Source organism: Dufourea novaeangliae, unplaced genomic scaffold (assembly GCF_001272555.1).
Source record: "Dufourea novaeangliae isolate 0120121106 unplaced genomic scaffold, ASM127255v1 scaffold172, whole genome shotgun sequence".
Classification (NCBI taxonomy): domain Eukaryota; kingdom Metazoa; phylum Arthropoda; class Insecta; order Hymenoptera; family Halictidae; genus Dufourea; species Dufourea novaeangliae.
In genome coordinates this window covers 1,466,389-1,492,460 of record NW_015374058.1, presented here as the reverse complement: position 1 = coordinate 1,492,460, position 26,072 = coordinate 1,466,389, and the positions used below count along the sequence as shown (strand labels likewise).

Sequence of the window (26,072 nt, the reverse complement as noted above, 5' to 3'; positions counted from 1 at the left end):
ATCACAATGTTCACAGAACAATATAATATTTATTTAACCAAAATACGTGGCAAATCGTATATTGTATATTAAAATTAAGAAAGATTCATCACAGAAAGGTGGTAAAATTAAAGGAGATAATGACAATTATCTAAAAATTGCATAAAAGTGTATACTTAACCCTCAGAAAAATGACCCATGAAAAATGGAGCAGTGTTGTTTTTGGCCCACACCGAAATCTCGTCTAAATATTTCATCAAAATTCATAGCTTACGTTTCAGCGTAGACCTAAAATTTGGGTATGGAGTGACCCACGTTCATTATCCAATAATTTTTGTTATTTCAATTACAGATGAACATACATTTATGACCGTACAATTGGAATAATTATTTATCTGGTATAAAACTGAACTCAACATAGAACGATTCGGTTTGGATCGGGACCTCCCAAAAAAAAACGGACTCAGCGGAATATCGATCACGCGATGGTTAATTATCCGTGAATTCTCGGACGATCAATTATCCTCTTCTGTCAACGGAACTAGTTACAGAGCCATTATACTTTAATTATTATTTCTGTAACAAGACCTTTGTTCCGCGTGATTGCGATTTTCACGGAAATATAACAAGCATGCACGTCACGAACCGTAGAAGCTGCGTTTATCACCGATCATGTGTAATTCATGCTTGCAAACTGGTGTTCCGCAATTTCGCGAAACTTTCCACGGTTATCGGCACCGCGGCGCGCCGGTGAAACTGGTGAACTTACGATCGGACTTGCACACCGTCTCGAACCTTACATAGTGCCTTTACTCCCTCGTTCCCAATGATGAATAGATGTGCACCGAGGTCGGGCGGCTTTTTACGACGACGATTCTATTACTGGTATCGCGTTTTATAGTCATCCAGCAATCTTTTACCCTATAGTTATCCAGTGAACTTTTATCTTATAGTTATCCAGGTATCTTTTATCCTATGTCCTATAGTTATGTAGGAATTTATTATTTAATTTTCATACATAAACTTTTATCCTATAGTTATGTATATGTACACACAGGCATATTCGGGGGGTGGAACTTGTCACCGCCCAGAGGGAAAAGTGGCCTTTTTCTTACCTTAGGGGGGAAAAATACGATTTTGACTCCCACTCCCCTTTGAGGAGAAAAATAGTATTATACAATTTAACTTAAAATAAATTTTGCAATATAGCTTAGTATTCTATAATATATAGTGTATAAGAAATTAGAGGTTAACATAAATTCCGATAAAAGTATCTTTAGGAATTCAATAAATGTAAAATTAAAAATCTGGAATCAATAAGTTTCATAAATTAATGCATTAAAAGAAATGTTAATTTCATTAAACGAGTTTCATAAAATTTTATCGACTGTTTCAATGTGATATTATAGTATTTAGTGAATTGATGGAAAGAAATGAGAGAAACAAGTGTCGTTAAAAAATCATTAATCGATGCAAAACTAACACCGAATTCGTGATCAGAACTGTTGCACACGTGTACACGTAAAAAATGATATACATCGGGGATTTGCTCGCCATTATGGAGGAACGTGACTTTGATCGGGACACCATCGATACGGACTCCCTGGAGTTCGAGGTAAACGAGATTTCCGCTCTGATACGAAACAAAATAAAGTAGCCGTGTGTACTGAGTTTAGAAAAATCGTATTATCGATATGTTTGCAGATTTTAATGTCAAATTGTGAAATGAAAATCTGCTGATAATATTAAACTCCGAATTTTCGTTGAAGAGTGGACTTAAAAATGAAAATTTAATAGTTCACGTTATATTAGGTATACCAATAAACTACTATCTTTTGATGAATTAAGTATTTATTTTTTTAGGAAATTAAAAGCGGTTCTTTAATATTCGCCGTTATTTTTAAAACAGAAAAGAACAAGTTTAATGTGAGTTTAAAAAATTTTACTAGTTTATTAAAATAACATAGTGGAATATTTATTGGCACACCTAATATAGCGAAAGTAAATAAATATCTGATGTGATCTGCCAAGTCTATAATTTATAAAAATTATTGACCATAAGATATCCAAACTGCTACATGTCAGACTTTATATAATTATAATACATAAATCTGTCGAAAGTATAATAAATTAAAATCTGCAATTAAACTGAGTAAAGTCCTTACTTTATTATTAACTCACTAAAATTATTTAGAGAAGAAATGAAGTTCGGTTCAATTTCTGTTTCTGGAAAGTAACGTACGAAAAGTTCTAAGAGATACCAGCCACTAGTATTGATATTTTATCTTCCTTATAAATTCTATTAATAAAGACATCACATTTGTTCACAAATATTCTGAATAATAGAATTACAAGAGTATAAAAATCTCTTGAAAGATAAACTGAGCATAGTAATAAACCATAAAACATTCGACAAGAAAAATAGTGAGATCGTGGAACGATAATCAGTTTGTTGTATTAACTCAATTTTCATTTACCTTCGTTACGTTGAAAGCATTTCTTGTTATTGCAGGCAATACAATTGTCATCTTGCCCGAAGCAGCTGGATCTCAGCAACGGAGGTCTGTCACGAATTCCTGACAGCGCTATAGCGTTCCCCGCCATAGAGGAGCTGATATTAAGCCAAAATCAACTAACAAACGTCAACAACAATCTGGCGCTTCTGCACAGGTACAGTATTTATTTAAACTGAAACCAGAAATTCAAGTTAGAAATAAACTGTAGATTTTATGCACTGAATACACAAATTATTCGTTAATACAACAAACAAGAAAAGAATTTATAAAATTATAAATTGATTATAACAACAAGTAAAGAAAAATGCTATTCCGTTTAATAAAGGTGATATTCGTTCGATCTTCAATAATTCACACGATCTGATCTGCGAAATGGTAAAACTTTTAGCACCGAGTTCTTATCCAGTAAATCGTATTAAATTAACGACTTTAGATTTCTCAGCTTTTACAGACCCATTATCATTGACATTCCATAAATCACAGTTATTCCACTTGTTCGCGTTACCAGTTTATAAAATCGAGGATTTATGTGAAACGAATTTGAACGATTTGATAGTTCGTTAAAACCATAACCGTGTTAACTTGATTAAGTCTCCCGTTTCAACGAAGGTTCCCCAAACTTCATATCCTCCATCTGGAGAGCAACGAACTGAAGAGAATTCCGGTGGAATTACTGGAGCTCCGGGGGCTGACCTACCTCAATCTTTCAGACAACAAAATCGAGAAGATCCCAGCCGACATAATCCAGCTTATCAAGTATGTAAAGTCAATCTTATCGTATTTCGTTGAATGCAATCAATTTTCTTTACGTAAAAACATAAACTATAACGATACAGTATTTTCGTTGTCGAAATTCAAACCTGCCTATTGCTAAAAGACACAATCTTATGGGGAGAACACTGTATTTGGGCAGCAGTAATACATTTGCACGATAACAATGTAATTATAATTATAACTTGTTAAAAAATGAGTATTAAATTCAGATAACTATGTGTGATAGATGAATTAAGTACGGAACAAACTATTAAATATTTGCGGCCTTACGTCGAAGTAGACTAGACATCTTATTCTACTGCAATTATTATAGTGATTTACGGTATATTTGCTTAAAGTTTAACCACCACATTCGTAAATACTACCTCGATACTTCTCAAGTATTATAAATATATACCCAACTCAAGTTATAAAATTTAAAATTAAAGCACTTGGCAATAGATTGAATTTTGATTTCACTAGTGTTACCTAGCGGAGAATTTTGGAAGCTTTAGCGTTTGAGTATCTTCAATTGACAATAAGTGAAACACTATATCCATAATGGTAATGGAAAATAACGTCCAATTGGTTATTAACAATATTGCAAATTTGTCTAAGACGAGTCGTCTGTAGTTAAGGGTTAAATTATATGCTATTTATACAATTGCCTAAGTAAAGAATCTGGAACACTTTGGACCATAAAGAGTTAATTTAATGCCAAAGAACGGTTTTGGAGACGTAGAAAATTACTTATATGGGACAACATTATACTCGTTTACCACTCATTAATTCAACGACATAGTTAAATTGACATTCGATTGCTTTTAGATTATCAGATTTATTTCATTGGATCAAAGTGTAATTAATTTCATCATTCAAGTGAAACTTTCTTCTGAACAGTTCTTCGTGTAAATATAAACCCAGAAACGTTCGTTTTTCTGTTCATTCGATCGAAGTATAAATATAGATACAAACGAGAGTCTTTCTGTTGAATATTATACTGACGCGCCAAGCAATCGATTAAATGTCGGTCGATAGCATACGGAACGACCTCGACTACCGCTCGTATAAATTATTTAGACGATGAGAAATTGTGGACGGTGCTCGATTTGAGTAAACAATTCAGTCGTTACGAAGTTGGTAGTGTACAGTAGACTTTGATTGATAACAGATGGGTGTTATTGTTTAAGTAGTATATAAACGTCAACACCAGACAAAGCAGATTACTCCATACTCCACAAATGTTTGATTTACTCGATCCTATTGACAAAATTTTACGAGTTCTTTTAAAAGAAAAAACAATTTAAAACATTTAACATTTGTATTTCGAATTTTTCAGTTTAAACCATTTTTAGCCACTCAATTATCACAAGAAAATTTAACAAAAACTTCAACCGATTATCACGAAGTTCGAAGAAATTGATATTTTAACCGCAGTTTGAATAATTTAAAAACCTTTCTGGTAGAAATGTTTCAGTGCTAAGTTGATGAAGTTTATTCCTTATAATAGCATTTAATATTTTTTTTTCAAGTCGTTGAAAATAGAATTGATTTTGAAAGAAATGCTGATTCCCCGGAGCTATCAATAAATGCTGCAGAGTGTGAAAGAAACCATGAAATATGAGGTTTCCCGACGTTCGATTTGACGTGGAACATCTTGGCTGGAACACTGAAGGATATTTCTGGTCGGTGGAGAATGGTCTTGTAAAGAAATGTTTTCAATCGTCTAGGAAAATCAAAGTTTAAAATATTTCCTGCGTATTCCCGTTCTATTCTTAATGAAAGTACCAAGTATTAAAATATCTTCGCTCAAACTTTATTTAAACAACTACCTGTACTTCTTTGCTTTTGTAGAGTTTCTTTTATTTTGCGTTTCCTATACTTTATTCAAATAATAAATTACAATTAACTTACAATTATAATACAGTTAAAGACCATATGACATCAGAGTTAATAATTATAATTCCTAGATGACACGATCAATCTTAATACTAAAAAAAAAAACAAATATCCTCAAACGTTTTGCAATACAAAGCTTTCTGTTCGAAGTCGAATCGCTTCAAATTTACTGTGTAGTTCAACATACTGAACAGACTAACCCAATATTGCTTGTAAGAAAATATGTTTAACGATCCAATATTTGCTGGTTCAATAGAGCTAAAACCAATACACGTTTAAACGTGTGTCCAAGCTTTTATAATCATCCAGAAAACTAATAGCGACGATCTAAAGATCATGGTTAAGTATCCAGATATCTAAGGACACATTTCTGATTTCAGATTAGAATGTGATAACGCGAAAAGAAATCATTAACGTGCGATTATGATACTCGAACACAGCTCGTTCACTAATGCAACGAGATCCAGTTCACTTTCCAGAGTTAATCGGGGTTTATCGTGTCGCCGATCGGCCGATAAATCAGCGGGACTTACGGACAGCGATAATAGAAAGTTATCCGTTAATTAATCGAACGAACCGCCGAGTCAGATATATTATTTGCCGATTTCCTTGCATCCGCAACGCCCTTACCTAGTCGACGGTGTGCTAATTAAGATAAATTGCCTGACCCATGGATAATTGGCGCCGCCGCGGGGGATCGATATCGGGGAGTCGAATATCGCTTGGAAATTCATCGATCGGAAAGAGATCGATTTATGGACAGATGTCCGTGGAGAAATGTAATGATAGAACAAATTCTTTTTATGTTGGTTAATTTATTATTTCATCTTTGATACGATTAATTCGAACTGAAAAAGAACAAGAATTGTTACAAATCGAACTAAAAGGGATTAATTATTATTACCGTGCTTTTATTTCATTCTTGAACGATTCATTGATTATTACAGGATTTTTAATGAATTATATTTTATGGTGCAATACAGTTAAAAGGCAAATTAATTATTATATTAGCTTGCAATGATCTCTTTTCTTATGTATTTGTGATTTTAGGTTAGGTTTTCACCACGTTTCTATTTTTTTACTGTATTTTTTGCCTCAATAGTTAGAGGTTAGGTTTTCATAATTACAAAGTCCAAAATCTGTTGCAGGAAAGATAAAATTAGTTTTTTTTCAAATTCCATTTCGACTCAGAAATTTCAAGGAAACTAAATAACACAAAGGAACTAAGATAAGGGACAGATTTATTTTCGCACGATAAGTTGAGGACGCGCAAGTGTGTAACGACAGCACAACGTAGCTTCAAAACGAGCTTTATCTGTAACAGCTGTATTCAGAACGTAGTTGTACATGGAAAACGAAAGTTCACCTCTCAGTTATGCAAGGCTACAGCGAATCCGTGCAATTGCAAATCGCCAACACGAACGATAAGATTGCATTCACTTCCTGTAAGTAGAACCCACGCAATCGGTAACTGTATAAAACCATTGATTCTACGCGAGTGAAGTTCCAACCCAGGCACTTGCAAATGCAACTTTGAAAGTGAAACTAAAAACTTGTAAACAGTCTCCTACTTTTTAAGTGTTAAAATCACCATCCATTTCTATTTAGGTCCTTCCAGAGTGACAACCTTAACTCTATTTGCAATCCACTTAAATCAAATAAAAATTTGTAAGAGGTAGGTCCTATTCCAAAGGTGGATATATGCATGTACCCTCACAAACAAACTCGGCTTCCTCTGGGGGAAAAATTTATGTAAGAAAAAAACCTCCTACCACTTGGTATTGGGAATTATTAAAAACTATGCCAAATTATCATTCAATTAAACATTAATTTCATTACTTGAAATAAATTTACTAACTAATAGGAGGCCCTTTCCCAACATTATTTTTTTCCCTAGCAAAACCCGAGTTTGCACGTCAATATACACCCTTTATTGTTCTTCATTCCTTCCAAACGAAAACACCATATAACCTCTTCCTGGCCAGTGACACGCATATGTTCCACTTCGGTACTCACCGATCTTAATTCAACATCCACTGCAGACGAGACAAACATCGAATTTAAAAAAAAAAATAATTGGGTCGCAAGAAGGTTAATCAGGCCCGTGCAATTCAGACGTTGGTTACGTAAAGTTTCTCGAAAAATTGCTTTCCACCGCGGCGGAAACGAGGATCCCCAGAGAGGGAGGAACTACGGTATGAGCACGGGCCCGCCGATACACGGACAACGGTTGCGCATGGAAAGCACGCGTGCACGAATGGACCCTCTCCACGGAAAGGAAAGAAAACGCGAACGGAGGTCCGCCCATACATACACCTTGCGGCCGTAGAAGCCAACACAGGTCTCTGCCACTCACCCGATAGAACGGAGTTGGGCAACAGGGCCGAGTAGAAGTCGTGCGTCGGCGGGCAGTGGCGCAGAAACAACGGAAGAAGAGCCCAGCCGCGAATTAATGGCCTGGACTTTCCAATAATCGCGTGGCCCTTTCTATTCCGATCTCGGTTTCGATCGAAACTGGTAAATCGTGGTCTTTAACCGATTTTTCAACGAAACGAAGAGATTTTAGCCGGTTCGTCGTCTTCTGAACGTCTTTTAAACGTCTTCTGTCTTCTAAACCTTTTAACGTCCCTGTAACGTCTTTCGAATGTCGTCCAAATATCTACGTGGGACATAGAGAAGGGAAAGCAATTGACACTTGAGGATGTCCTATATCGGGTCTTTCCGGGGTGGTGAATAATTTAAATGTGAATATTCACTTGGACAATCAATTTATTGCTCAATATATTATAGTGTAATAGTAAAATTGTCCGAAATTTTGACGATGGATGTACGTGATTGCTTGATCTGATGGATAATCAACGAAATGCTGAAGATATGGCAGGAATTTCCATTCCAAAATGGCGGGAAAAATAATCAGTAGATTATTCAGTTCGTATCCAGGACGGAATAAATTAAATTTCCTGGTGTCCTTCGTTTATTAAACGAAACATATTTCATGTGTAACGTTAACACATACGTTTAGAATGCAACGTACGTATGGTACTAACAATAAATATTATCTTGCGAACAGACCACTTTCAGTAACCCAGCTGTGATACCGTCTTTATCGTAATAATAATTTCATAAAAGGAGGTACCGTGTACGTAGCAACGTCTTACCGAGAACATTGTCGTAATTCACGGTGCTTTTCGCGGAAAATTGAATTTGTTTGTAAGTTAACATCCAGCCCGCGTAAGTGCGCCCGATGCAATTGGCGGGCGAAGACTTGGATGGAAAACAGATACGTTGGAAGTAAACGACGACGCAGGTCTAAGGCGATTACGCCGTTGTGAAAAGTGCACGCGTTGCAGGGGGGACGATTCACCTGCGTGCACGTGCCATTAATTAAGGGCGAAGGTACTAATTGCTCTGTCTGACCTTGCATTTATAATACTCCTTCATGTTAGTTCTGATCGTATCTTTCTACGGGTAGCGTGAATAGCAGGATTTCTTTTTGTGGTTGACCATCACACGTGACGTTGAAATAAATGTTACGTTTCTTCGTCTTTAATTAATAAATTAATGAATATTCTTTGATGAAGTTATCCACAGCGTCACGAACACATATCGTTACTATTATTCAATGACGATCTATTTATGATACTACTTCGTAATAGTTCATAAATGGTTGTATACTTTCTTTGTTAACTGTCACAGTTAATGCTGAAATCAATATTCCTTTCCTTCGTCTTCATTTGTAATGGTAAGTCTTTATTGTAAATAAATATTCTTTGTTAATTTATTTACACTGTCACGATCGTGTATTGTTAATATCATTTATCGATATTAATTATAAATCACGTACAGAGCTTAGACCAACAATGAATCTTTCTATCGCTTAACGAAGGAATAAAGTAATTGTTCCGTATTCATACAAAAGACTTAAGAAAGCTCGACCTCAATGGAAATTTTAATGAGCTTTCGGAACGAATTAAATGTTTCTGATTAAAGGAGGAAACGATCGCGGCTGCAGTAATTGGCAATGTTTAATTGGAGGCCGCTAAAGTAGCCCAATAAACTATACACTTTGAATTACGGACAAAATGTGGATTGAATAACCGAGTTTCTTATTCCTCGAAAATACGAAAGTTTCTGATGAATTACCATTAAAACGAAGATGATTAAGATTACATTCACTTTAATCGTTGGAAAACATGCATAATCATATGCGTTTAAAACACGTAAGGAAGTATTATTTATTATGACGAATACTTCCTCTTCGACGTAGACAAACTTACATTAATTATAAGAGAAAGAAGAATTTTTATAATTCTATTACGTACATCTTCAATGCAGCGTACACACTATATGCGCTAAATGAACACCAAACTCCAATGGAAAAGAATGTAAAAAAAAATAATGCTTTTAGAGATTTAATGCAGATTTACCGAAGGAAAATTAAATTATTGTATTAATTATTAAATCTAGTAACATAAATGATGTAGAACTGAAAACTATTTTACTATTTCCATGCCAGCACAATATTTGGCATAAATAGTAACATATCGATTATTCAGTGTTCATAGCAGAATACAAAAACTTTATAAATTTTAATTGAAAATGTCAACTGCCAGCACAATATGAATGTACAATATCTTAACGTCCTACACAAATGCGCGGATACTTCGTTCCGCATAGAAAGTTCAAACTGAAGAGTCACGAAAGGATCAGCTACTTTCCGCATTGTTCTCCCGGTCCTTCTAACAAGACAAAAGAATAGTTTAAAATACTAATGGGGTCTCTGGTAAACTACATACAGAAGTGGAATCTTTAAAAAAAAGGGAAGCTTCTATTATTTTGCACGGAGACGAACGACTCCTGTCTTTATAACCAATTAATGTTAAAAGTCTTTGGAACGAGCTCGAGCGAGACGGCGGAGAAGTATCGTAACCAAAAAGTATTCTAAAGCACCCCAGTCTTTGGTTCCCTGAAGAATTATCTGAAATATTCAGTACTGTCTCCTTCAGGCTGTAGTTACACGGGAATTTTAAAAAAGAGTCTAACAGTGTCGAGTTTCCCAAGTCTGGAAGAAAAACCTCTCGAAAGATGTGTCATTTGGAAGATCCTTATCATTGAACTCCTTTTATCAACGAAATGCGTGCAATGCAAGAAACCAACCAGTGAAACATAGTTTCTTCTACAAAGAGCGTGAACACGCGAAAGAACACCAACGCTGTCACCTTTAACCCCCTCAGGACAGTGAATCTATAAATGGGTTTTGACAAAACGTTCGCTGTGGAGTAAGAATATTGAAATTAGAACCTTATGGCGATCTAGATGCCTAGATACATCTATATCTCAGTCGAAAGTATGAGATCCAATGAAATGTCCATAAAAAATCTTTTGGGATAACCTTGATGAGCCAAGAATTTAACCTGTTTACGATAAAATCTGGAAGATCTCTTGTATCGCTTCAAGATCATAAAATGTGTAGACACTTCGTTAAACAGGATCAAAAATAATCGTGTGAAAAGAATTCTAGAATTTTTGAAACGTTGATCAATAGCCAATATGGCGGAACCAATATGGCGGAACCAATATGGCGGCGCCTAGGTCTTGTTACTTCCACCTGAAATTTATGTTATCCAATGAAATATGTATTATTTTTACTAATACAATAATATCCAGTGCATTAATGTCCCTGTAAGTTACGATTCCAATGTATTCATCGTCATCCCCATTGAATAAGACTTAGTCCGAACTTCAGTTTGCTCTGACGTTCATCTTCACGCCCACGATTCTCCGGAGGAGCAGAAGCTCCTGTAGAATCTTTGGGGGTTCTGTAGCGTAACTGGGCCGACATATCACCGAACAACCAAGCGTTAACCAGTCACTGGTTGCTGGTAGACAACCAGGCCGGGACACAAGGAATTAACATAGTCCCGGTTCGCATTCGAGTGCCAGAAGAGCTAATCCGTCTGTTCTGTTACGTCAGACTGGTCAGCCATCCTTGGCCTCCCTTCTTTCCTCCTTTGGATCAGGAGTAGTAGCTCGAACACGATTCGCCTGGCGGCGTACGTTTTAGTCCCCTGAAGAACTCACGCGAGCGTACACCACCTTCAACATTTACCGGCGTGCGTCCTCGAGGCAATTCGAAATACTTTCCTGATTCCCGACATGTCAGTGAAAGAAACCATTTTATATTAATTAACCTCGAAATCCATATTTGATTTTAAACCGTTAAAAGGGTTTCGTTGAAGTGTTCGAAACATTCGAAGACTTGAAACTCGAAGGGTCGAAGAAAATAATCTTCGATATTTTTTTGAGAAAACGTTCGGTGAATACAGTTCTTGGATAGTACAATTTAGACGCGGAATTGGATATTGTTATTTGTGAAAGATTCGTCGATACTGGTGTTCTTCCGTTATCTACAATTATACTCTGAAGATATTGTCAACACTGTGGATGGATGTTCGAGCAAGGTGTACCGACAGAGTGGACGGGGACGATATTCACTGAAGTCGGTGAATATTTTAATACATTACGAACGGCTGAAAAATGCAAAGAAAATTTCCTTGAGGATGAAGTGTCTTGGATAAAAAGCTTCTCAGGATAGTCGAGTGGATACTCGAGATCTTCAGAGGCGTCCTCCCTGCTTAAAACAGTGGCGGCTGAGGAACAAGGAATGGCGTTTGTAGGAGGTGAGAAGTACATAGCTGCGTGTTCTGGAAACAAGTGCGAGCTTGAGAGATCTAAGTCTATGTAAAGGAGCACAATGGCATCGTTATGCAGTGGCGGAATGAAGAGTAGAATCTGGATTGAAGTTTTTTTCGGGCGATGCGGAATGATTTAATTAATCTTGGGAAAATGGATCTGTGGAAGGCAAAGCTGTATCATTTCTGACTCATATCGAAATCACATATAAATACGTCGTACAGATTTGTAGCCTGCTTTTTAGAATACAATGAGTGGCGTAGCTATAAAACCACCCTAATGTTTTCAATAATTATGTCTTATTAAAATAAACACGAACCACTTTATTTCTAGGGAATATAATCTATCCTTTTCCAGAGAAACATTATTCTTCAACACGATTTCAAACATAGCATACTTGGTTCATTTTTATTTAAACAATATATGTATGAAGATTAAAAATTGTAGGGTGGTTTTAGAGTTATGCCACGCAGTGTGGGTTTAAAGTTTGGATCTCGAGTGACCCACGTTCGTCATCCGAGGGTTAAAGTTTGAGTACAATTACAAACTCATATAAATGATCTTAAATAAAATACAACCATGACTTTTTTTGCAATATTCTTTGCTTCATTGATTTTAAAATAATACACAACATCTGTTGATAGTATTACCATTTACTACTAACAAATTGCAGATGACATTTTTTCTAGATTACGGGTTTTTAGAATTTCAATAACTTTTGGGAAATAATTATAGTGGAAAACATTTTATGGAGACCCAAATTTTAGTTCCATGATATATACCACAACTTAAAATAAAATACAGTAGTATAACGGAACAGTTCGTCCAATGTAGTGCTATCTAGTACTGAATAATCATCGTAATTCTAGAGTATCATAACTTTAATTCCTTTCAATAAGTCCCTGTAGAAACTTCTGGATACTCCTAAGTACGAATGTGATTAGAGAACTCTGACGTCTAACTTTCATTTGGTGCTTCTGTATTTTAGGTGTACCAATAAATAACCCACATTTTTTGCTTTCAATAAATTTGTGACATAGTTTGAATTTAAAACACCCTCCCGCCCTTTTCTTCTTTAAAGATGGCGGTGACTGTTTAAGAACAGGGACAAATATCGCTAAAACTGTATTAGCTCTTAATTTTCAATAAAGTAAACATTGTATTTCCCAAAAGTTAATTAATTATGTATTAATACACCTAATAGATTGAGAAAGGATATTAATGTGATTTGTGATGATTAGTCTCATTTGTGAATTAAGTAGGTTGTGGTCAATCTGTTAAAAAGCACACTGCCATTTAACTGCCACACAGTCCATCTGCCTTATCGCTCAACGATTTCGATTTTACTTTAAAAACTGAAAGTCCGTCCGATGACACAGATGTTTACAAGCAGAGGAAGGTTTTCACCATAATTTGAAACTTTCTACTCAAGTGCACATCCTGTGGGCGGCCCCGTTCGTTTAGGTTCACCGATTCGTTTGTCCGTGCAGCGAGGGTGCAACGTGCATTCACGTTAAACCACGCTCCGCCGTAACTGTAATGCTAATTTATCAGGATATATTTGATCGACCCCGAAGCCGGAAGTGCGGCGCAATTTATGATGAATGGCCGGTTAGAATGGCTGGAATTTTTATAAATCAACGATGCCAGACCATGAGTTTAAACAAAGAGAAAAAGCTGATCGAAAGTATTACACTCACATGACACGTGATACAGATTACATCAAACGTCAGTTTGTAAATTTTAATTTAAAGACTCTGTTATAAAACTTTGGGATCCTTTAGGATTTAGTTACATTTATATGTATGTGAAATTTTCGTCGAAAATAATTTACCATAATATAATTATCTAAATCCTTGAAATAATCTTATTATATTTTACTGTATACAGTTAGTCAAGTTAACTTCAATTCACTGTCTTTTTAAATTGCAGTAAGTTAAATCAATAAATATCCTGACAAATCTTGTTTCATGCAAATGTTAGTTTTTTAAAAAGATTTCTTTTGTGAATTTTACTTTTCAGATACGTAGGTACAAAATTTGTATATTTTATTTTACTAGGAATAATTCATTAATTCAGTATATTGTATAGAATTTTCTCTTCATGATTGTGACAGTTACCGTTAGACAAAGTGAAGAAATGTAGTATTACATTCTTATAAGTTTATTTCAATATTAAGTGAAAATCATTGATGGTAACAGGTTTATTTATTCTTTATAGCTTGAAAGAGTTAATCTTGGATCGTAATGGAATCAAGGACCTACCGCACGAGCTCGGCGAGCTGAGGAACTTGAGAAATATTTCCTTGGCTGGAAATTGCCTCAGCAGTCTGCCGTCTTTCTTCAACATGCGAGCCCTCGCGCTAACGGTACGTTGGCGATGCATTTCATGAAATTATTAAGTATTTTGTAATTTCAAATTCGCTCAGAGGTACTGTTACCGTGAACAGTGACGGGATGAAGTAATAGACGTTGCTAGAAACGTGGTTCCAGGCTAATGAATCTGACAATTACTCGACATCAGCTGATTCAAAAGAATTCAACACATTATTCCAACGTGCCGATTGATTTCTGATACTAAAAATATAAAAGTTCGTTTGAAATCGTAGGTTAAATCGTCATATATGTATTATTCTCTCATAGAAAGTGGAAAAATAACAATTGTTTGTCAACACCGAGAGATAAGTAAAAAACAAATTGTTCCGTGAAATTTATAATGGATCGATAAATTTCAATTGGCGTGGATACAAAACTATTAGCAGAAAAGAAACTGCATAAATTTTTAATTGTCTAACAAAGATAACCAATTATTTATTAATCGTAGAACTTCGAAACTGTTCATTTTAATCCGAAGTTCTTTTTATCCTGTAAAAATATTTTGTTTTCATTTCATAATGACCCAGCTTGCGCCGGGTACACAAAAAATTATTTCATAGACTCATCAATTGTTCCCCTCCACGGAAATCTTTAGTAAAAGGCGAAAGATTTATGCGTGTTTTGAAGGGAAACCAGAGTGACTAGTCAAGCTTTCGAACGTAGTTATATGTATCTTCGGGGTAACGTTTCTTTCGAGAACGGCATCAACCTCGAAGCCACATAGCGGCCGTCTGATAAAACAGTCATGAGTCTGGAACGTACCTATTGAACTGTTCGCCACGGGCATATAATTTTTAAATTCTGACACACATTAGACTTTCGTATATTTTTTATAAATGCTTATTAATGAAATATACAAAAATATATTAACAATAACTAATCAAAGTCGGTCAGAAGCTTAAAGATTATATTACTGATAACATGAAAAGTTATACGTGTCACGCGTAATTCTCATTATTTAGTCCAATTAATACCTGTTTCGATATGTTAACCATTGAAATTGTTTATTTGGCTCAATAACAATTAATAATGCTTTTAGGATGTTTTGCCGAAGCCCGATCATAGTAAAGGCTTCAAAGATGAAAAAACCAGTCAGAATAATTTATATAAAGTCAACCTACGAAATAATCAGTTAAAAGGAAACATTATTCTAGGAAATTATGGAGTAAGTACACAAAATTCTATAACAAATGTATCTTTATATTCGAATTTTTAAAGTAACAATTATTGACCATTGCCGTTTCTATTTCCTCTTTAATCAAGAATTTAACGCATCTAGACGTGAGTGAAAATAGCATTGAGAAATTGGACATCAGTGCTCTTCAAGAATTGAGAAGCATTCGTTGCGCGCGAAATATTTTAACAGAACTCACTGTATGCGGTAGGAACCTAATTTCGCTTATTGCCGGAAATAACAGTAAGTTCTTCTTTACTCTTTGAACCTGTACTAACATCGATAACAAAATATTGTAAGATAATATTTATTTTTACAGAATTAAAAAAATTGACCATAGAACCTGTGCCAGTGAATCTTGAACACCTTGATGTTTCATAGTAAGTAAAAAATAATGAATCGATAAAACAATATCTTATCGTCTAATACTTGAATGTATCTTCATTTTCTTAATGATTGTACCCAGAGTAATCACGTTAATTCATATTTTTCAAGTATCTTCGTTGTTTTCGATAGGGGCATTCCACGTGAAATGAGACACTTTCTGGAGTAATATTTCGAATTTTGTTGACACATAGATATATTGCAGTCTTTAGTGATATATAAACGTATATCGAAGGAATTTGGAAAATTTTTTGAAATTGTTGATTTTAGAGCTGCTTGAAATATAGTGTCAACCTGTTTTCCAGAAACCATAACTGTTGAACTAACAAACCGATCAAAATGAGCTTTGTGGGTGTTTGTATGGAGGCATAGAAGTACCTAATAAGAATTATTTCAGTTAAAAAAAGATATTTCTTAACCATTTATTTTATAATTGTTCTAAATGCAATTGATGCTAAAGAAAGAAAACACCCTTGTATATGTATAGAGTATTTCATATAATTATAGGTATTTTGATTTTTTTTGTGTTACTTCACTAAATTAATCTCGTATGGTGACTTAATTAATCTTATATATCCTTTATATTCTTGTATATTATATATAACATGAAATACAAATTTGTTTCAGTAACAACTTGGATGCCCTTCCAGAATGGACGCCGGATCTACCGGTATTACGTGCCCTTTTCGCCTCTCACAATGCCCTGACTGCCCTCCCAGACAGGCTGCTAACGCAGCCGTCGAGGCTAGAGGTCCTTCATCTACCCCACAATAGGCTACAAGCCCTTCCACCGCCTAGGAAACCGTTGAACATCGTTCATCTGACACTGCAAGACAATGCGTTGACCGCGTTGCCAGCGAGTTTCTTCTCCAACACCGAAAAGTACGCAAACAATTTCATTATTCGAATGAATTATCGGCAAAATGAAAGAAAACAATGATGTACTTACAAGACACTTCCTCAGAATGAAGGTTCTAAATCTCTCCAACAACCGATTGTCGGAACTTCCCGCCCCGGTGGACGGAAGTAAAAGCCGACAGGGCAACCACAGTTTGGAGAAATTGTACCTCACTGCGAATTGTTTAACGGACACCGCTTTGGACGCTCTTGCAAAATTAACGTCCCTGCGAATTCTTCATATTGCATACAACACATTAGATACTCTTCCAGAAAGGTACTTGGACATCTTTAAAATCAATCACCATTTGTCAATTTTTTTTTTAGTACCACATGATTTATAATGGCGTGCACAAGTAGTGAACAACAATATTTGTGACGTATTTGAATAAGTACATACGAGTTATTATTTGAAAATATTCCATATCGATTCTTACATACAAATTTAAAGGAATGTTCACACTTCTTCATACGTGTAGATTGATTTCGGGCTAGTATTATTATTAATCAAATTTCAGAATTGTTTATTATTTATTTCTGAGTAGTGACTTGTAATAAGTATATTCACTTCTAGCTGCACGGCTTCGTGGAGTGACCTGGAAGAATTAGTATTATCCGGGAATCGACTTCAGTACCTGCCGGACAACGTAGCTAATTTACGTCATTTACGTGTGCTACGCGTTCATTCTAACAGGCTTCTAAAAGCTAAATGGACGAACTCTGTTCAGGTGTTGGATTTAGCCCATAATCAATTGGACAGGGTGAACCTGGCGACATTAGTGCCACCTCAACTGCAGTTTCTGGACATCTCCTGCAATTCGAGACTCCACGTGGATCCTCGACAATTCCAAGTCTACCGTTCCCAACGTCCGATATCGTTAGTCGATGTGTCAGGACAAAATAGACCGAGCCTGCCCTCTCACCCTCATCAGCAGGAGATTGTTTCCGCGGAGAAGGGTGCCGAACAGCCATGGAGACTGGGATTTTCGGAAACGGCAGGTTCTAGGGAAAGGTAGAAGCCCCTATTGATCAATAATTTATACTAATTACCTATTAATAGTTTAATTTAAAAAATCTACACCGTATTCACCATTATGTGAGTCGTACACAGAGTGTCCCACCTAACTTGAGCATCATATGCTAGGGAAAATGTCAAATGGCACAAATATATGGCTCGAGGGGGCAAATCTAATGGTAGGCAAAACATTTTCTCAAGGTCATATTTTTCGGAATTTTAAAATCATCAATGTTTTTTTAAATGAAACTAGATACTGTTTTATCAGCGTAGCATAATAGTTGAGATGAAAACCAATCCAATAACCTATAATAGTGTGACATTCATGTGACCTTGAGTACGAAAAATCGAATTAATAAAATAACTACGCTAGAGGAATTACTGCAAAAATGTATAGACGTTATGGCCATCGTCTTGAGCATTTATTAAAATTAATTTTCTTGCAAATCAAAAGCAAGTGAAATACTGAAGGTGCTCACGTTAGGTGGGACACCCTGTACAGAGTACATGATCATAAAATTTCTTAAGTCCGTACACTTTAGACGCACAGAACTCTGCCGAATGCTCTATATCCGTACATTCCCATCTGCAGATTATACGTCTCGCAAGTCAGAATGCCGTCGTTCTGCAACGTGGAAGGTCTGTTCGGTATATTCGACGGTGGCTCGAATCAAGAAGCGCCCAGTGCCCTTCAAGAAATGATACCCCGCCTCCTGTTGGAAGAGCGAACCGTCCGGGAGACGTCGAAGGAGTACTTAAAATACACGCTGCTCTCGGCTCACAGAGAGCTGAAAGAAAAGGGTCAGAAGTACGGTGTTGACGCGACTCTGGTGCACATTGTCAGACTTCAATCCCAACAAGGCTACCCTAAAGCACCGACAAGATACTCATTGAAGGTGGCCTCATCCGGGGACGCGAAGGCGGTCCTTTGCAGAGCGGCTGGTCCGTTGACCCTGGCCCCGCCCAAGAAAGTTCCAGTCACAAATCAGCTGGGGAACGCTGCCATGTTCCCTCTGGTGGTGCCCGACCCGACCTTCGAGGAAGTCGATCTGGAGGACGACGATGAATTCGTGATAATCGCGAACCGACGATTGTGGGAGGTGTTAAGTATACAGGAAGCCGTTCGAGAAGCCAGAGCCGAGGCCAGTCCCGTTCTAGCCGCGAAAAGGTTGCAAGACCTGGCGCAGGCTTATGGCGCGGAGGATAATCTGAGCATCGTGGTGGTTCGATTAACCGGACCGAATCAAGGCGATTTGGATCAGCTGATGAGAGAATTGAGGCATGCGGTTGGAAAGAATAGGGGTCACACGGAGGGGGCTTGTCCTTGCCCCTGTTGCGTGCCACCGGCCGCACACAAACCACCAGGACCTTGCTGTTGTCACGCGAACGAGGGTTATTACTTGAACGGCGTGTTGAAAAGCATCGTGAACAGGTGAACAAAAGATCGTCGTCACTTTTAGTCCATTTCAGACTGCAAGTAATTTGCGACAAAACTTCGTATACTGATAAAAAGCTTTCGGTACAGGACTAACAAAGCTCACAATGGGTCAGGCAGATTCTTCAAGAACCGCCGACCTGCGCAAGAGAATGAGAGTCCACCGTACAAAGACGATAGGAGCTCGCCAAGCGGTCAATCCGATCAGGCCAGCGACAGTACGTTCAAATCGAGACATCCATCCGGCCGAGTCTGGGCTGGAAGCGCCGCTTCCAGGGCCACGAACAAAGCTCGACAAAGTGTCTTGGTGCATGAAAATGGAGGGAGAAAGGTAAAACAGAATATGAAAAAAAAAGTATGTAAACCGACGGGGTATTGAATATCGGGAGATTTCATGAAAAGTTTGAATTACTTTCCATAGATACCGACCTGCCACGGGGCCCAAGAAGACACCGTCTCTGAAAGGTCTGGCGCATTAAGCGAGGAGCAGTTCCGTTGCTGGGAGTACATGCTCGAGCAGAATACCCAGCTCTTATTCGACAAGGAATTGGACACTTTATCGAGGACCCCATTGCGCCGGGGTCAATCGAGATCCACGCCTCAATTAGGAGGCAATTTGCCTTTTCTATCGAAGAGATTCGGGAGCGCGAGATCCTTTAATCCCTCCCTTCCGCGGCCGCCTATCGTACGGTTCGGTAGCGGCAGGAGATTACTGAACGGCGGTCCGAATGCGGCTTACTTCGGTAGCCTGCAAAGGCTGATGCCGTATAATCTCGAATACGATTTCGCCGTCATTCAGGAAAGAAACGGATTAGACTCGCTGGAACAGGACGCGACGCGGATGCAACAGTACTGGGGGGTAGCCACAACCGAGCTGTGACGCGGAACAACACGTCATATTGGGGTTTTGAAATTGTGATACGATGTTGAAAGTTATACGTTATCGGTATTAACGGGTAATACCGAAGCCACCGACAATTCTGTTCTATATTTCCAGAGGAACTGAAGTTGTCAGAAATGATGAAACAAACCTTTCGCCTTTGTGATCGGCTTAGAAATCGAGGATCTATAACCAAACGGGGAAAAAATAATTTTGTTGTCGCGCAACGATTATCATTCGTCATGAAATTTAAACAATTTTACAGCACGAGTACATGCAGTGAAAGGAATCCATACGGTTCTGTAGTTATTCAGTCGCTTGCGTTATAGAAGCGATTGAAATAACTGTTTTTTCATCGAAAATGATCGAGTTATTGCCAATGATGTACAATTAATGTTTATGTATCTACCATATAAAAGTATATTGCCTCCCTACAGTCTTATACGGAGTATAAGACTTTGTAGTGAAGAAATTACTAGATACAAAATACGAAATGTAAGTGTAAATATTGCTATAATTATTTTTTTCAAAAATTTTGACGAAATCGAGATACATTAGTTCAGAACACTCTTGTACATAAACATCAAGTATTATACTTTAGAATACACGTGACCTAAAATGTAAATATACATATATGTAGTCGAAAGAACCGATCAAGATAAGTTATCGTGAAGCCAAACTATGAACTAAATATTGGTACGACTTGTGTCATTCTATTCGTGTAACAAACAAGACGATCTCACACTATTTGTACAGAGCACTTGATTGCGTATAGTAAGTTCAAGAAATTGATTTCGAAATAATTTCGAAACAAAGATTGTTTTTCGAATGTTCGATCCCTCCTACGTGCTCAGCTATATTTTAACTGAATTTTATATGTAAGTATTTATAGTGAATTCACATAGTATTTATATTAAAAAAGAAACATAAAAATACACAGGTTATAAACAGCCGGGGAGTCGATTTCACGTGCACCATTCACTCACGAAAATATATTTTTGTACCGGAGCAAAATGGCGATTTTTGTACCTGAAGCTACGTAATAAACAATTGACAGCGAGATTTCAGTATTTTACGGAAAAACTATCGAATATGTAGGGAATTTAAATTTTTTGATCGACATCTCGTTTCGGTGACCCGAAACAGTACATCGCTTAGCCAATTTGAATGTTTTTCATTAACAAACACGTAGTCTCAAACATCATTTCTTATCTCTGTTTTTCCGCCATCTACTGTCTTAACGGAGGCCTTGATAAGCATTATCTTATTTGTCGAGCAGCATTAAACTATCCATTCCTCTATCGCAACGGACTTTTTTTTACCAAATCGCCTACGAGCCAATTAATAGAGATCCGTGGGGGTAAAGTGGGTGGGGGTAGCGGTACTTTCTTTCGACCTGTCATTAATCTGTCTGCATGGACTGCACGATGGAATGGTCGCCTTACAACATAATCTGTAGCAATGTATTTTTCCGCATTAAGATGAACACTAAGAGAATCAAGAATGAAATTTCACGCAAACGATTGATTCTCTTTGATGATCTCAATGAATATGTGACTCTTAAGGATGTAAGTTAACGCATTTAAACATGTCGTTATACATTTATTTACTGGATTATAAATTCTAAATTCGTGTGTTTCTAACATAAATATCAACTTCTTCTGGAACGGTATAATTAAAAAGGAAATACAGAATCGTGTTGGCATCGTTTTTTTATTATTTTTCATTGCTTCGTATATATCAAATATACAATTCTCATTATTAAAAATAATTCGGATGATAAATTAATTATGAACAGGGAGAGCATTATCAATTATCCAATTGAAAAGTCATTATGAAATTATTAAACACGTTTAATAAAACACACTGCAAGTGTTGCTTACAAAAAATAATGACTTTATTATGCAAAGTAATTCATTGAGACACACCCCCAACACCAGTAACATAGTCTGCCGGTGTATTTTCAGCCTATTGTATAATTCACAGATTGTGCAATCTCGGGCGTTCTACTGTTTTTGATATCCCAAGTCCTAAATGATCAATACGTGTTTCACCATCACGCATAATGGTTTTCGAGACAATCACTTTTGAGATGTATAATTTTGTATAATTCCATTCTAGAAGATGGCAGGCGGAAAGATAACAAAAATTGAGCATTGCATGTATAACAAGGAGTGATATAAATTGTATTAATTTTTATCCAATGCTTTTTTAAATTGAATTATTATTGCCTTCAGTGACATTTCTCAAACAATATGGACATATAGAAATTTTGCTCGAGCAAAACGTTAGGTACACTAAGTGTATATTATGTACACGTACATGATATTCGCATACACGTTTAATCCATTGTTTACGCGTCCAATTACATAGGTATCTACTAACGCGAGAAGCTCCTTCAAACGCTTGAAATGAAATCAATAATCAGATAACAAACATTTCCAAACATCAAAGTTTTATAGATAAAATCGAAGCAACACTTAATCTTGATCTACTTATTAAGATTACGTAAACGCTCAATCTTCAAATGATCATTCAACAGCGAAAGATAAAAATCGTGTTTGCCAGTGCAAAAGTACCAGAATTTTTACAATTATTAGTATAGTGACAACATAAATATTTATTAACATTCACTGTAATATCATGTCTAATTATTTCAGAGTACTAATTACAAAAATAGGAAAGAATTGTGTGTGAAATGCTCTGCTTTATATTTTTGTGAAATTGTAATAATTTTCTACATCAGAAGCAAAAAAGATAATTGCAAAAGGGTGCATAACATGTTGATTTTACGTAAAACGCGTGTGATACACGAATTGAGTGACGTTCTTACATATACATATAGAGACATGCACACGAGCTTTCATAAACGCGAACGTATCCGGGGAGTCACGTGCGTAAGTACCACAAGAGGAAAAGAAAAGTGGGGGGGGGGGGCTGGGACTTGACGGATTCACATCGTTCACATAACCTGATTGAAACTCGACACCCGACAGTCAGTAGTATTTCTTCATCGACGGAGGACGTGTTGTTGTACATACTTTTGCGATACTCGTCTCTTTCTTTTACTTGTAACTGTTTACTCGTGATTTGTGCTTTCACCAGTTGCAAGAATTTTTATGTCGTCGCGATGTGTGCACGTGTTTATATCATTCCTCGGTGAAACACTGTGTGCCCGCTATTTGTAGCTAGTCTGCTATGATACCCACCAGAAGAAGAGCTTGATTTCGTGTACGTGTCGAAATCTAAAAATAGTGAGTAGTACAACACATTATTACTATCAATGATAACATTGACACGAAAATTAATTACTTTTTTATACGTGTTATATTTTACAATCGCGTCGATTTGGTTTTTAAGGTGTGTTCAACTCTCTTCTGAAACTTTGATACTTATTTTCTAAACTTGAAATATACCGTAATTTTCGAAGAGTTACTAAGATCAAGGCCTTCGATCTTATATAAAATGAAAGCCAACCAAGTAGCATTGTGCAACCTCATACTTTAGTTAGTGTTAACCAGTGTTAACCCTCCGGAGATCATGGTTGATCTGACAGATACATACCTAATGAAAAAGATGAATTTAAAAATGAAAGTGTAGATGTTCACGTTTCTCTTGTATATCTGGTTCTTTTTTATTACATATGTGAAACCGTAACGGAATCGAAATAAGTCCATCCTTTTAGGGTAAATCGAAAGTCCACAACTGACTCAACGAACGCTGCATCGGATTATCATAGTAACGTTACAATTATTGCAGATACGCTGTGAAAAGAGCGTGTTAATTGACCGATTATGAGTTTCGTTCGCTTCATCAATCAAAGAACCAGATAAAACTATCTGTCTAGCTGCTTACATTCATAAAAGCAAAAAATTAGTTTTCAACTCGATATCTCGTTTGCCCTTTGATTTTATATCGTTTCACAACTGTGTGTTTATCGTTTGAAAGTTTGAACCGAACAAGTGTTTTCTCCGAGGACTTTTGAAAGGCCTGCCCGGGAACACGTCGAAAAATAACAATTGGTCTGAATGTTTTTCGAAGAAATACGCTGCGTCTCGATTCAAGTAACCGAAATCAAACAACGCGAGTTCAAGTATTTTGGAAATCTGACTTACTACTCGTTCTTCTGTGAAATTTAGAACATTTTCAACTAGTTAGAAATTGAATTCGTAAACACGTGACGCAAACGAAGATTTCTAGACGATGATTTTTGAAATTTGAGATGGGAGTCCAAATTTCTATCACGGACTTTGAACTTGAACCTCGCGTTCTCTTTTCGTAGAATATATGTACATACTATGTGCTCGATAAATAGGCACAGCTGATCGAGGCAAACAACTTTTCCTTTACTCAACTGACCATAGCGTCACACTTGGTTCCGTAACAATTTATTCGGATTAATTGCTTAGAAAGTGTTCCACAAAATGCTTTTGTTTTTCGTTCGTTACATAATTAATCACGTTGATAAAAGTAAGACTGTCAAAACATTATCATTTTGATTTGATGTACGTAACAAGTAACTGTTATTGTTATCTTATATTCAAAAAATGGTTTATTTGATATCACGAATTTGTTCCGTAAAAGCATATGTTTGACGAACGACCATAAAATTCTACTCTGTTCACTTCGCTGTAACAGGAAATATTATCCTTCGCACAGTTGTAAAATATCTTTTGTATGTGATCGTCAGGTCGTGATTCAGTTAGAAACATTGGTGGAAGTACAATGGCAATCTCAAGATTAACAAATGTACATGTTGAAGTACACTAAGAAAAGGACTGTAAACAAAAAAAAAAAGGTCTGATCTTTTCTGTAACGTGTTATTATTACCTTCGGACCACAATGAAGGTAAAATATGATTCAATGGTATTGCGCTTGTTTGCAACACAGTAATTTCATATAATTGCCACGCTAGCCATGGAACAACGTGTACATGTGTATCGCGCTAAGAGAGTGTACTCTTTCATCACGTGCAGATATTGCGCAAGCACGATTGTAACGCTGCACGCAGAACTTTTGAAACAAACCAACAACAATATAAAAAAAAAAATGCACGTTTTATTCTCAGGTTGAATGTAGTGATATGGCGATATTACATACGACTATGACGCATACGTACTTCCGGAAAAGAACATACCACGTGACATGAAACGAAGCGTAATACCATATACATATAAAAATTCATTGCACGTCATATATTAACAGTAAAAGTTAGAGTAAATGGCTGGAAATAATATTTACTATTTTCATGGTAGTAAAAATGGAATTTTTATCGATATCAATTGATGAAAAGTTAATCAACCGTACAATTAGAGAATATTCATTAATTATATACTGAAATGAAAAACAAACGGAAACACGTTCGATATTTATTGATAGATAAATTATGAATTGTGTTCGAAAGTTCAAGGGTATTGAAAAATATTAATAGTGCGCAGTTAGACGTGTAATTGACACGTGTATCAGTAATGATAGAACAATGGAACAATATAACATCAGCGTGCCTTAGTTTTGTTTTCTTAAGTGTATTATTAATGCCTTTGTTAACCGCTGTGTACGTACATATATCTTCGATCTGAACAGGTCGATAAGCAACGCAGCACGACTGTTGCAGAGGGTCATTATTATGCTTCGTAGTGGAGCGTAAAATTTTTTTATAGACTGTCAGGACGAAAAATATTACAGATATTGCATACACTAGATAAAAGTGCTGTTAAATACGATTGTCTGCTCTCCAATTGTTTATTGGACGTTGATTGTTAACCTTTAGTAAAAACTTACAGGAATACTTCTTGTGCACGTATTCAGTGAAGCTTTTTGACGGACTAAATGAAGATTCATACCTATGCAAAGAAGTATGAAATAAATTAAAGTCATTATAGTTAGTTGTGCAAATTACAGTAACATGTATCTTCTTACATAAAATACAGGTGATATTTCGCGTTTAAAGATACTGGTAAATATACTTTAATGATGGCAGAGTTCGACCACGTGTTGCTCATTTTATGCATACGCATAATGTTTTACGACACAGCTAGGGTGATTTACCAAAGTTCACACGTGACGCGTCCA

General features: G+C 36.4%; 1 protein-coding gene across 1 annotated transcript in view; it reads left to right on the top strand.

Annotated features, from left to right (window-relative positions):
* Window positions 1-20,000, top strand: part of LOC107190108 (protein phosphatase PHLPP-like protein) — a 116,097-nt gene extending 96,097 nt beyond the window's left edge. Inside the window, exons 5-16 of the mRNA XM_015578841.1 lie at window positions 2,492-2,649; window positions 3,105-3,251; window positions 14,061-14,208; window positions 15,255-15,380; window positions 15,479-15,632; window positions 15,709-15,769; window positions 16,401-16,655; window positions 16,738-16,947; window positions 17,245-17,682; window positions 18,278-19,117; window positions 19,211-19,451; window positions 19,542-20,000. Of these exons, the coding sequence (XP_015434327.1) occupies window positions 2,492-2,649; window positions 3,105-3,251; window positions 14,061-14,208; window positions 15,255-15,380; window positions 15,479-15,632; window positions 15,709-15,769; window positions 16,401-16,655; window positions 16,738-16,947; window positions 17,245-17,682; window positions 18,278-19,117; window positions 19,211-19,451; window positions 19,542-20,000 (3,237 nt within the window). The remainder of the gene's footprint in view (window positions 1-2,491; window positions 2,650-3,104; window positions 3,252-14,060; window positions 14,209-15,254; window positions 15,381-15,478; window positions 15,633-15,708; window positions 15,770-16,400; window positions 16,656-16,737; window positions 16,948-17,244; window positions 17,683-18,277; window positions 19,118-19,210; window positions 19,452-19,541) is intronic.
* The last annotated feature ends 6,072 nt before the right edge of the window (window positions 20,001-26,072 follow it).